This window comes from Sinocyclocheilus anshuiensis, unplaced genomic scaffold (assembly GCF_001515605.1).
Source record: "Sinocyclocheilus anshuiensis isolate Anshui unplaced genomic scaffold, SAMN03320099.WGS_v1.1 scaffold181, whole genome shotgun sequence".
Classification (NCBI taxonomy): domain Eukaryota; kingdom Metazoa; phylum Chordata; class Actinopteri; order Cypriniformes; family Cyprinidae; genus Sinocyclocheilus; species Sinocyclocheilus anshuiensis.
The window spans coordinates 342,282-356,058 of record NW_015540898.1 but is presented as its reverse complement, the minus strand read 5'-3'; the positions used below and the strand labels follow the sequence as shown (position 1 = coordinate 356,058).

The window sequence follows — 13,777 nt, the reverse complement described above, 5'->3', positions numbered from 1 at the left end:
TTATTACTCTCTCTGTGCTTCCTCCTTCTGCCCAGTTAGGGCATTGAGAATTTAAATCGAGCATTCCGCCCCCTTCAGGCAGTCGGAATAACTCTTCGTATGCTTTGGCGGCCACACCAAAGGGTCCCCGGTCACAAGCAGAGGATCTCTCGATGGTTAGTTGACGCTATCACACTAGCTTACTACTCCCTGGGTCTTCAGAGTCCCATAGGAGTGAGAGCCCATTCCACTCGAGGCGTGGCCTCTTCCTGGGCGTGGTCTAGTGGTGTGTCCATAGCAGACATCTGTGCGGCAGCCGACTGGGCCTCGCCGTCCACCTTTGCCAGGTTCTATAACTTGGATGATGAATATCATTTTTATCTGCTTAAAGTGGCACACGCCTGTCTAGGCGGTCTAAGTCTCAGGCTCTGCCTGACTCTTCAGGAACTCTCTTGGCCCTATTACTAGTGCTGAGGCTGTACATACGACCGTTGGAACGATTATCTGAAGGCTGGGCTGACCTCAATGAGTTCAGCCCTCTTGCCTCCTGCAGGGCTCACCCTGCGCATAATTGGTCCCTCTGAGCCTTTTTTCGCTCAAGGCCAGTTCATATCAGTCGTTCCTCTCTCATTGCACGGTAGGATTGTATTGGTTCCCCATACGCGTCTAGCGACGCAGTACGAGTGAAGTATCCATAGGGAACGTACTCGGTTACTTTTGTAACCTCGGTTCCCTGAGATACGGGAACGAGTACTGTGTTCCTTGCCGTGCCATGACGCTGCACGACTCGGTGTCATTGCTTCAGTCGAACTGACCTGAGATCCTATGGCGAAATGCCCGCTTATATAGCCAGATGGCCCCGCCCATTCTGGCGGGCTCTGGCGTGCTTCACCGCCATAGGCTCGTGCAGCACCGCTGCCGAGCCATTGGTTCGTTTTATAATCACTGCACAAACCAATGGCCGTGCAGTTACACTGCGTGATTAAATAAGTCTTCAGTCCTCGGAGAAAAAGGAGTTTTTCCATAAGCTTCTAGCGATGCAATACTCGTTCCCGTATCTCAGGGAACCGAGGTTACGAAAGTAACCGATTACGTTTACTTGTTTGGTGTGATTGTGTTTAAAGTCTCGACAACCTCTGTAGTCACATTTAACGATTTGTTAGCAAGCACCTTTTTCAAGACTCATAAAAAATCACAAGGGGGTTTAACTGATGTCTTAGAATAAAACCTGAGAACATTTAAAAAAAAAAAAAACAGGACGATGCAACTGGAAGTTCAAAAGTGCAAACTGTTTTCTGAGTTTTACTGCATTGTAACGGTGACAGCGCTGTTCGCCAGCTAAACAAACTCTGCTTCCCCCAGGTGGTGGAGGACTGCTACTGCATCCTGAAGGACTACGGCTTCCGCTTCGTCAGGAGAGGACCCATATTCGTCAAGGGGAAAGGAGAGCTGCTCACCTACTTCCTAAAGGGACGTGAAAAACAAGGCTCCTTCATTAACGGCTCTTTTGTCACCCTGCCGCACCAAGTGGTGGACAACTCTTGACCGACACGCGCACACACACTGTCCTACACAAAACTCTTGCTCGCGCACACCTCACCTCATACCTCTTCTGCCGAGTACATGTGCTCCAGTAATTAGTACTTTCAAATGTGTTTTCTCTATTTATTAGGCTGAAGGAAGAAATGTTGAGAGAGACTTTCTGTTTATATAAGAGAAGTACTATATAATCTAAATTTTGAAAGTGTGCACAGAGATGAGTGAATGAAATAAAACAAGTTGAATGATTTTATTAGGTTGCTAAAGTGATAAACAGGTTGTTTTTAAACTCAGACCGCACCGAATACAATGAAATCTGCTGTATTTTACGCACTGCGCTGCTCAAAGGAACCGATAAATTACCTATTTTTGTTCTTCTTTCATTTAATTATTTAATTCTTTATTTAAAGATTACTCTGAAAGTCCCAGATATATCTGAATGTTGTTTGCAACTGAAAACCTACTCCGAATGCCTGTGTAGGAAATCATACTGACTGCCTTTGCCTCTTCTGAAAGTGTGTGTTTGTGTGTTCATGCATTTCTAAACTCTATAGTCACATTTTCTCTTTTGAATTTTAGTCATTTATAATGGATGTACATGAGGGTTTGAAAGTCTGAGACCACATTAAATCATGGGTTTTAATCCTGGAAATAACTGTACAGTTCTAGGATTACGCAAAAGTCATAAAATAACTAAAAAATAAGAATATTTAAAACAAAACAAAAATTAAGTGTTACTAAAATTATTATGCTGTCAATGTAATTAGTAATAAAAAATATTGTATTAAATTCTAAAAATAAAAACAAGCGCTTTCACTGGTTGTCTCAGACTTTTGGACCCCATTATACATTCTAGTGTTCCTCATGTGCCAAATACAAGCCACTATGTGTGTCAGTTTGTGCTACTCTGAGGACATAGTCAAAGTGCAGCAGGAGTGTATAAGTATCACTGTGTGAACGGGTTCATTGTGCGTGTCATTGCAGGGATGAACGTTTCTTAGTTCAGAATATATTCCCCGCGGTGTCTTTCCTAAAGGATTAGATGAATGTGCAATAGTTTATTCTTTTACAGCATTCTGCTCTCCGGTACAGTTTTAAGAAGAGCCCTCTTCTCCCAGCAAGTCATATTTTTATATTATGATGTAAAAGTTGTAGTTAAAGAGTATTGTACACAGAGACAGGATGCTAGGCTGGATCGGTGTGTCTTCTAAACTGGCCAAACAGTTCATTTATTACCAGTGTCAGGGACCTTCTGTGTCGGTAAGCAGAAATGCATTTGATTTTGACTTTCAGATGTTGAAATGGTTTATGAAGGCATGACATTGTGGCCGATCGCTGTGGTTTGATGCAGGATTTTGCTAAAATTTGATATTTTTGAATTATGCTTGGATATGGAATAAAATGGCACTTTGAAAGATCTGTTACCTAATGCTGTCTGAGTTTGATTATTTTAAATGCGTTGTTAAATGTTTATATTTTAAATGTGTTTTTGAATTTATTCAACATAATGGTTCCCCGAATACCATAGCTACTCCAGTTATTGCTGTTACCCTAAAACTTTGGTAACATGGTATGGCAACATTGTCATCAAAATAATTATTAAAACAACATGAAAACTGATATTTGTGATTGTTTGACAATAGTTAACAATTGACAGTTTGGGCAAATAGTTAATTAACAAGGTTTGCATTACTCCCTTGCTAAAAATGTTAAATCCAGCCTAAGATGACGTGCTGGTCTGATTTTATAGGAGTTTTGGGCACTTGTTCTGTGGGACCAGTTAAGATAAGTAAACCAACTTTTTCAGCAGGGTCATAAATGGAGAAGCTTTGTCCCCAGAAATATCCCCATTTTACAGCATGTTCACAACACCTTGCAAAACGCTGTCAAATCCAGACCAACATAGCCTCCAAAAGCACAAACAAAAAACAACTTTTGAAAAAAAATCTCTTAAAATATTTGGGTAACACTTTATGTTAAGGAATTCTCATTATTAACTAGCATGCATATTACTAGCATATTGGCTGTTTATTAAAGCACATATTGATATCTTATTCTGCATGACTATATTTACAATCTCTTAACCCTACCTAAACGTAACAACTACCTTACTAACTATTAATGAGCAGAATATTAGGAGTTTATTGAGGCAAAAGTCGTAGTTAATAGTCAGAATTAGACCTTAAAGTATTATCAATATTTGTACACAGTATATTCACAGATTCTGAAAATGAAAATATTAAATGCAATAAACAGGAAAATGATAGAATCAGTTAAGGAAACTGAAACTATGGAGACCATTCAGGTTCTGGTGTAAAACAGCTCTAAAAGACTGTCATTATTCAGTCATTATCATTATAAGTCATTATAAGAGTGTCATTATTCAGCACAAGTCAGTTCAGATCCATAACAGTGTGCATCATGCAGCTTAATTCAGTTCAGGTTTAATAACATTAGTTTTATTTATCAGTTCTACTTCTCATATTTATTTTGTTTTATTTTTTGTAATATTATTTTTGTAAAGCCATATGGGCCTTTTTTTTGGAATATAATATGATGTTTAGTGTGCTATTTGCAGTGGTTATTATTATTTTAATTTTTTTCATAGTGTGATTTTTGGTGACTTGTCAAACTTACCTTAAAACCATATAAAAGTACCGGTATATGGACCTAAAAAAAAAAAAAAAAAGTATTGTCCCCATTTAAAAAAAAAAAAAAAATCATAGATAATGACATTTGGATGACTGCTAGGAAATGTCCCTGGTTTCCATTTCAGAAAGTCATACCAGGTATAGCACATCTATACCACTGATGAAAACATACCAAAATTGCCATGGTATTATTACTATAGCTTTGTGGACACGACTTCATATTTTTTGACGATGTGCCATAGAAATACAGCAGTACCATGGTATGTATGTATGTATTTTATTGGTAGGCCTATTTACCATGTAAATACAGTCATACCAGTATTATTGGTAATCAAATATTATTGCTGGATACAAAACTTTTCTGTAAGTTCCCTCAAGAAGTATCATGTTAATACCAAGGCATTAACAAGTTGTTAATACCGCTTCATGGTGTTCTTGTTTAATCATTCAGTAAGTTTGAACTCTATTGCTATCTGACAGCGTCAGTACTTTTTGTTAGACTGTACAACAATAACGTGAAGCCAGCTCTCTTCTTGAGTGTGGCTTTATATGATTCTAGAGAGTTTTTTATTTTTATTTATTTTTTTGTGATTCTAGAGAGTTCAAGGTTGTTGCGGCTCTTCCGATGACGTCATCGCGCACCGACCGACGTCCGTAATGGACTTGCAGCTGTTCTCTGACAAACAATAACAAGAGCAGCGAGCGAGCGAGCGAGCGAAAGAACGGCGGCGGCTTCCGTGTCTGTAATCGCGCTGATATCGAGCTTGTGAGGCGTCTCGACTCTGACATTGCCGGCGAGGAAACTCTGGCCTCCGCTGCCTCCTCCTCCGACTCGGAAACCGGCGGAGCTTCGCCGCCCCCGCGGAAGAAAAGCCGAGGCTCGGCGGCGGAGGGAGCAGGAGAGAGCGGGGCGTCTGCTGCCGGGATCACGGGCCTCTCTGCGGCGTCTCTCCCAACCCCCCACCAGCGCTCGGCCATCCGTCTCCATAACAGCTCGCAGTCGCGCAGATCCGCCACTGTAAACGCGTTTTATAAGATGCAGGCCAACGGGACAGGAGGACAAGAGCCGGAGCCGGAGCCGGAGCCGCAGCTGCCCTGCAGGAACGGAGAGTCCTCGTCCTCCGCCGCGGAAGCTGTGCACTCCAACGGGCTGCTGTCCTCCGCGAATAACGGGCTGCCGTCCACCGAGAGCCCGGCGTCAGACACCAGCATGAAGAAGAAGAAACGACTGTCCCAGAGCGACGAGGATGTGATCCGGCTCATAGGACAACATCTCCACGGGTTAGGACTCAAGTAAGTGAAGCTCAGCCGCGATCAGCGCCTTATCATCGGGTTATTATTGGATTGGTCAGGCGACATGAAGCCATGATGCTGTCAGTGCGGCTTTCCTGAATCTGTCCGTGGTGTGGTTGTGCTTGCACGATGCGGTCAGTTGTGATTTTGTAATGTGTCACTGATGTTGTTATGTTTTAACGATTGCGGAACTGGTGTTTTGTGCTTTTGTGATGGTGTCAGTAGTGTTCTTGTAGCTTGTCAGTGCTGCTATTGTTTTCATAACAGAGTCAGTGGTGTTTTTGTCTTCATGATAGTGTTAGTGGTGTTCTTGTCAGTGCTGTTATTTTTTTATATATTTTATTTTTCAGAGGTGATTTTTGTACTTTGTGGTGTCAGTGCTGTTGTTTGTTTGTGCTGTCTTGATGGTGTTTTTGTATCATTTCAGTGGTGTTAGTGTTTTTTTTTAATAACCGTGTCAGTGGTGATTTTGTGCTTTAATGATGGTGTCAATGGTGTTCTTGTAGCATGTCAGTGCTGTTATTGTTTTCATAACAGTGGCAGTGGTTTTTTGTAACATGTCAGTGGATTTTTCTTAGATTTCAGTGGTGTTTTTGTGCCATGTCGGTGGTGTTAGTGTTTTTTATAACAGTGTCAGTGGTGTTTTATAACATGTCAGTGGTGTTTTTCTGCCATGTCAGTGGTGTTAGTGTTTTTTTAAATAACAGTGTCAGTGCTGTTATTGTTTTCATAATGTCAGTGGATTTTACTTCGATTTCAGTGGTGTTTTTGTGCCATGTCAGTGGTGTTAGTGGTTTTTTATAACAGTGTCAGTGGTGTTTTATAACATGCCAGTGGTGTTTTTCTGCCATGTCAGTGGTGTTAGTGTTTTTTTAAATAACAGTGTCAGTGCTGTTATTGTTTTCATAATGTCAGTGGATTTTACTTAGATTTCAGTGGTGTTTTTGTGCCATGTCAGTGGTGTTAGTGTTTTTCATAACAGTGTCAGTGGTGTTTTGTAACATGTCAGTGGTGTTTTTCTGCCATGTCAGTGGTGTTATTTTTTTTTTTATATTTTATTTTTCAGAGGTGATTTTTGTACTTTAATTGTGGTGTCAGTGCTGTTGTTTGTTTGTGCTGTCTTGATGGTGTTTTTGTATCATTTCAGTGGTGTCAGTGTTTTTTTTAAATAACGGTGTCAGTGGTGTTTTTGTGCTTTCATGATGGTGTCAGTGGTGTTCTTGTAGCATGTCAGTGGTGTTATTGTTTTCATAATGTCAGTGGATTTTACTTAGATTTCAGTGGTGTTTTTCTGCCATGTCAGTGGTGTTAGTGTTTTTCATAACAGTGTCAGTGGTGTTTTGTAACGTCAGTGGTGTTAGTGTTTTTTTAATAACAGTGTCAGTGGTGTTTTTGTGCTTTTATGATGGTGTCAGTAGTGTTCTTGTAGAGTGTCAGTGCTGTTATTTTTTTTTATATTTTATTTTTCAGAGGTGATTTTTGTACTTTAATTGTGGTGTCAGTGCTGTTGTTTGTTTGTGCTGTCTTGATGGTGTTTTTGTATCATTTCAGTGGTGTTAGTGTTTTTTTTTAATAACCGTGTCAGTGGTGATTTTGTGCTTTAATGATGGTGTCAATGGTGTTCTTGTAGCATGTCAGTGCTGTTATTGTTTTCATAATGTCAGTGGATTTTACTTCGATTTCAGTGGTGTTTTTGTGCCATGTCAGTGGTGTTAGTGTTTTTAATAACAGTGTCAGTGGTGTTTTATAACATGTCAGTGGTGTTAGTGTTTTTTTAAATAACAGTGTCAGTGCTGTTATTGTTTTCATAACAGTGTCAGTGGTGTTTTTGTGCCATGTCAGTGGTGTTAGTGTTTTTTTATAACAGTGTCAGTGGTGTTAGTGGGTTTTATTTTTTTTTTTTAAATAACGGTGTCAGTGGTGTTTTTGTGCTTTCATGATGGTGTCAGTGGTGTTCTTGTAGCATGTCAGTGGTGTTATTGTTTTCATAATGTCAGTGGATTTTACTTAGATTTCAGTGGTGTTTTTCTGCCATGTCAGTGGTGTTAGTGTTTTTTTAAATAACAGTGTCAGTGCTGTTATTGTTTTCATAATGTCAGTGGATTTTACTTAGATTTCAGTGGTGTTTTTGTGCCATGTCAGTGGTGTTAGTGTTTTTTATAACAGTGTCAGTGGTGTTAGTGTTTTTTTATATTTTATTTTTCAGAGGTGATTTTTGTACTTTAATTGTGGTGTCAGTGCTGTTGTTTGTTTGTGCTGTCTTGATGGTGTTTTTGTATCATTTCAGTGGTGTCAGTGTTTTTTTTAAATAACGGTGTCAGTGGTGTTTTTGTGCTTTCATGATGGTGTCAGTGGTGTTCTTGTAGCATGTCAGTGGTGTTATTGTTTTCATAATGTCAGTGGATTTTACTTAGATTTCAGTGGTGTTTTTGTGCCATGTCGGTGGTGTTAGTGTTTTTTATAACAGTGTCAGTGGTGTTTTATAACATGTCAGTGGTGTTTTTCTGCCATGTCAGTGGTGTTAGTGTTTTTTTAATAACAGTGTCAGTGGTGTTTTTGTGCTTTCATGATGGTGTCAGTAGTGTTCTTGTAGAGTGTCAGTGCTGCTATTGTTTTCATAACAGAGTCAGTGGTGTTTTTGTGTTAATGAGCATGTCAGTGCTGTTATTTTTTTTTTATATTTTATTTTTCAGAGGTGATTTTTGTACTTTAATTGTGGTGTCAGTGCTGTTGTTTGTTTGTGCTGTCTTGATGGTGTTTTTGTATCATTTCAGTGGTGTTAGTGTTTTTTTTTAATAACCGTGTCAGTGGTGATTTTGTGCTTTAATGATGGTGTCAATGGTGTTCTTGTAGCATGTCAGTGCTGTTATTGTTTTCATAACAGTGGCAGTGGTTTTTTGTAACATGTCAGTGGATTTTTCTTAGATTTCAGTGGTGTTTTTGTGCCATGTCGGTGGTGTTAGTGTTTTTTATAACAGTGTCAGTGGTGTTTTATAACATGTCAGTGGTGTTTTTCTGCCATGTCAGTGGTGTTAGTGTTTTTTTAAATAACAGTGTCAGTGCTGTTATTGTTTTCATAACCGTGTCAGTGGTGTTTTTGTGCCATGTCAGTGGTGTTAGTGTTTTTTTAATAACAGTGTCAGTGGTGTTTTTGTGCTTTCATGATGGTGTCAGTAGTGTTCTTGTAGAGTGTCAGTGCTGTTATTGTTTTCATAATCGTGTCAGTGGTTTTGTGCTTTCAAGGTGGTGTCAGTGGTATTTTGTAACATGTTGATTTTTGTCTGTTTGTTTGTTTTCAGTGGTGCTTTCATGGTATTGTCAAAAGTGTTTTTGTGTTTTCATGATAGTGTCAGTGGTGTTTTTCTGCTTTAATAATAGTGTAATAATAGTGACTGTTATGATTGCATAATGATGTCTGTTTTCATGATATTGCAGTGGTATTTTTATATTTTCATGCTATTGTTGCTCTAAACTGCCAGACACTATAATATAATATAGTTTTATCAAATACAGTATATGTTGCCACATAGGCTAGTACACAAGTCCTGTAAGACCTTCATATAACAAAAAGAAGAAAAATTTTTTTTTTTAATAAAATCTGAATTTGAAATGTTGAAGAAAAAAAACACACCCATATGTGTATATATAAACATGTCTAGTGTATTAGTTTACTAGTTCAATTGTTATTGTCGACAAGGTAAAAGCAAGGTAAACTAGTTTTATTGCAGTCTGTCTTGCCTAGCATAAACCTACCTGTTTTCTGTGTAGAAAAGCAGGTGAATTGGTGCTCCACACAGTTTGTATTGAATTGAGCGGGAGTGGTGTTCCTTTCTAGGAAATGACAAGTTCAGGAATTTATGTTAATTATTGTGTTCATGAATCAAACACTGACTTCTTGTTGCCAGGAGATTGGAACTCTGTCTGTGTGTGGGTGTGTGCGCAAGAATATAAAATGCTGAATCAAATCTCTAATCCTGAGGCTATCATGTGAAATGAGTATGAATCCACTTCACAATATTCATTAGCATCTTTCTTTTTGTTTCAGTCAAACAGTGGACCTGTTGATGCAGGAATCAGGCTGTAGACTTGAGCATCCTGCTGCTACCAAGTTCAGGAATCATGTGATGGAGGGAGAATGGGAAAAGGTGAGTCTTCATGTAGCCAGTCTAGGATAGGGACGCTCCGATCCGATAATCGGTATCTGTATCGGCTCCGATACTGCCATTTTCTGCCGGATCAGGTATCGGTCAGACGAGATGGATCCAAATCCATTAATGTGCATATACTATTGTGTTATTGTTAAGCCACGAAAGGCACAAAAACATTATAAAGCACCATAAAGTTTTTGTGCACTATATTCCAAATGTTCTGAATCCGTTCCATAGTTTAATGTGAGGTACAGATGAATATTGAAGTCATTAAATTCAAGTTCCCGTAAACTCTTCTCTCCGCTGCGGCTGTCTGTCATCCTCCTTTCAACATTAAAACTGCGTGTCGCGTTCGGTTATGACAGTCAAGACAATAAAACTCTGTCCAAGAGGATTCAATGTTCCTATTATTATACTTGATCTGTAGATAAAGATCAATGGTTTTGCATAAAAGGACTTTATCTTGCTGGAGTTTAGTGCTGTTTCTATATCATGTTACTTTCTACCGGGTGTCTGTTAGATCACAACACTGGAGTAGAGAGCACTATGAATTGTTCTTAACATGCCCAGTAACTGAAATTCAAAACTGTTAAAAGAAAAGAGACTATTGCACAGATATAATACACTACGCATCAATATCTCTTCCCTTTGTGCTTTGAACTTTTCTATGCGAAGCGCTGCTCGCCGTGACTCCGTGCTGCTTCAAGCGCATCATTCTGTGCACGGGATGCGCATAAGCGCTTTGTGCCGCTCTGTATTGGAGCCTTTCATGTTATAATACTTTTGCGAGATGAAATATTATTAATAGCCTTTCTTGTTCTGTCCTATCTATCATATGTTGCTGCCTCATAACTGTGCTCTACATTTAAAAGAAATGTCTTTTAATTTTATAATATTTATATAGAAATATATTTATTGTTTTTCATGAATGTATTTTACAACAATACAAAGAGCAACGATTTAGCTCTACACTTATTCACTTTTATTTTTTCCCCACTAAATGTTTTTTCAGTAAATGTTTAGATTTTATAAAAGTATTGTGCACTCATTTTTCTAGAGTAACTTTTGCAGCTGAATTATCCACTAACCTAGTTTATAATAGTATTTTTGTCATAGATTATGATTATATATTTTTTCATTTGTTATTTTTCTGTATAATGAAGTTGTCTATATTTAGTAGATTGTGTTTAACACACAAAACAGTGATGATCAGGTCAACACATAGAGGTATAGAAATTCTACATTGATTAAAAAAAATACTGTGCCGGTATCGTATCAGTATCAGCCGATACTCCGAATTTTTGATATTGGGTTGGATCGGATCAGTTCTGAAAAATGGTATCGGTGCATCCCTAGAGTCTAGGAAATGTTGAAGTCTTTACATTACAGAAGGAAAAAACAGTGTTTGTGGCATGCAGATGGGATACAACTGGAATGTCTTTGTTATTAAAAAATAAGAATGTTGAGAGTAAACAAAGATAAAATAATGACAGATTTTTATCTTCGCCCTCTTTGGCCTAAATGTCTGCCATTCTTTTTTTATTTTATATTTTGTTACCTTATAAGGCTTTGTTTTTAAAATAGGGAAATTACCGTATTGGCCCGAATATAAGACGACCCTGATTATAAGACGACCCCCCTTTTTCCAGATGTACCCTGAATATAAGACGACCACGTTTTTTCAGATGTATTTCCAAGAAAAAAACATAGTCTTATATTCGGGTCAATACGGTAGTTTGACTGTACTGCTCAGACAACTTGCAACATAGTAAAACCAACGTGACAAAGAATCGTGATTAAAATCGTGATTTTTCCCTAAAATGTGTGGTAGATGTCCCAACGGCGTAACATTAACACAAATAAACGAGCCATTTTTCCACTTTAAATAAAAAATCAAACATTGTAGGGAATGCACTTTATTTAATTTTCAAAATAATGTTTTATTTATTATTTTATATTATTGTCCAAATCATCCCACGGGCCAGAGTGGGCCGTATGTCTGACACCCCTTCTTTAGAGGATAGTAAATGCAATAAGAATAGTTTCCACCCATAGTCTTCAACTAAATTATTAAAGGAATAGTTCAACCAAAAATGAAAATTTGCTGAAAATTTACTCACCCTCAGGTAATCCAAGATGAATTTGTTTCTTCATCAGATTTGGAGAAATGTAGCATTGCATTACTTGCTCACCAGTGGATCCTCTGCAGTGAATGGGTGCCGTCAGAATGAGAGTCCAAACAGCTGATAAAAACATCACAATAATCCACAAGTAATCCCCACCACTCCAGTCAATCAGTTAATGACTAGTTAAGCGAAAAGCTGTGTTTTTAAGAAACAAATCCTATCAATAATATTGTGAAAAAGTCATCTTGAATCAGGAGAGAAATCTGCACAGATGAAGCACCGTTTACAAGTGAAAAAAGTCTAAGACAGATCTTAAAATCCAGCAGCATATTTGTTGTGAGAGGACAACGGAAGATGGACTTTTTCACTCGAGGAAGCATTTTTATGCATTATGGCCAGAAGCAACAGTTTAAAGTTAAAAACATCTTGATGGATTTGTTTCTTACAAACAAGCAGCTTTTCACTTCACTAGACATTAACTGACGGACTGGAGTGGTGTGGATTACTTGTGGATTATTGTGATTTTTTTAGTTTGGACTCTCATTCTGACGGCACCCATTCACTGCAGAGCATCCATTGGTGAGCAAGTGATGCAATGCTACATTTCTCCAAATCTGATGAAGAAACAAACTCATCTTGTATGACCTGAGGGTGAGGACAATTTGTTTTTGCAAATTTTCATTTTTGGGTGAACTATTCCTTTAAAAAAGTTGTTAACAGAAGTGGAATAATGCGGTGGGATCCGAGCTGGAACCAGAATCATTAAACTGCTTACGATTCCCATCAGTAGCTAGTAGGATTACACCTTATGGGCGTTTCAAAACTTTGCCCTTTTTGTGTATGTAATAGTCAAATGGGTCACAACAAGCCAAGCAAGCAACTGATAAGGGTTTGTCAACTTGTGTAAACTCAGTTAATCTGGCTGTGTTTTCTAACAGGCTGAGAGTGACCTCAACGAGCTGAAAGCACTGATGCATTCACCCAGCGCTGTGGTGGTAAGTCCAAAGTCACATCTCCACCATCCGTTTTATGAACGTCCTGATTGATTTTCTCCTGTGTGTTCAGCGGATGAAGTTCCTGCTCCTGCAGCAGAAGTATCTGGAGTATCTGGAGGACGGAAAGGTTCTAGAAGCGCTGCAGGTGCTCCGAGCCGAACTCACGCCCCTGAAGTACAACACTGAACGCAGCCACGTCCTCAGCGGGTATCACACTTGACAACTATTTTGGGGAATTAAAACAACGTCATTTTCTCGTTTTTTTTTTTTTTTATGACATACTCATAGGTGACCTATTATGAGAAAGCGACTTTACTCTAACCTTTGAAAGAAATTCTGCCTGCATGCTGCCACTCCTGTTACAGAGTTTAACATTTTTTCAAAATGTATACAGTGTTGAGTACTGGTAAAATTTCTACTAAAATAAAATTAAATATTTGTGTTAATTTTTTTGGTATAAGTTCTTTTAAGGTGAGCTTGTTACAGTGTAATAAGTAATAGGGATGCACGATATTATCGGACCAATATCGGAATCGGCCGATGATGGCTTTAAATGTAAATATCGGCATCGGCCCGATTTGAAAAATTATGTCGATATGTCTCGCCGATAAGAGGAATGCGTTAACTCGCATGTGCTCAGGGTGTGCTAGCGATTAGATCACGTCAACAGTGTTATTAGATCATGTCAGCATTGTGGCTCATTCTTGAAGCAAAATTTTGCCTGAATGGTTATTGGATTCACTGTTTTGGATCTCTGCATTTAAACAGAGAATGCACGTACAGATTGACGCATTCGGTGTATGATAGAGTAAACGGTAATAGCACGTGCAGCGGCAGCCTCCCCCGGGTCTTAAAGCCTGCTCAGTAAGGAGTTTTAATTCCGTAGGGGGCGCTGTTGGCGTACTTCTAATAAAATGAAAGCAAAATACACAAATAATATGTAGACTGTTTCTGATTAAATAAAGCAGTAATTGATGCCATAAAATCATGAGTATGTTTTGATTTAAAGGTCAGAAGCTATAGCTTACATGAAAAAAAATCACAAA

The 13,777-nt window shown here is 38.5% G+C and overlaps 2 protein-coding genes across 3 annotated transcripts in view; both read left to right on the top strand.

Moving 5' to 3' along the window:
• The window catches only part of LOC107688975 (adenylate cyclase type 3-like), a 34,675-nt gene extending 31,728 nt beyond the window's left edge, over positions 1-2,947 (top strand). For both annotated transcript variants that reach the window (XM_016486829.1, XM_016486828.1), the window contains exon 20: positions 1,342-2,947. In XM_016486829.1, the coding sequence (XP_016342315.1) occupies positions 1,342-1,524 (183 nt within the window). In that variant the 3' untranslated portion in view covers positions 1,525-2,947. The remainder of the gene's footprint in view (positions 1-1,341) is intronic.
• Positions 2,948-4,388: 1,441 nt separating this feature from the next.
• wdr26a (WD repeat domain 26a) overlaps positions 4,389-13,777 on the top strand; it is a 25,997-nt gene continuing 16,608 nt past the window's right edge. The window contains exons 1-4 of the mRNA XM_016486827.1: positions 4,389-5,462; positions 9,508-9,607; positions 12,675-12,731; positions 12,802-12,938. Coding sequence (XP_016342313.1) covers positions 5,206-5,462; positions 9,508-9,607; positions 12,675-12,731; positions 12,802-12,938 — 551 coding nt within the window. The 5' untranslated portion in view covers positions 4,389-5,205. The remainder of the gene's footprint in view (positions 5,463-9,507; positions 9,608-12,674; positions 12,732-12,801; positions 12,939-13,777) is intronic.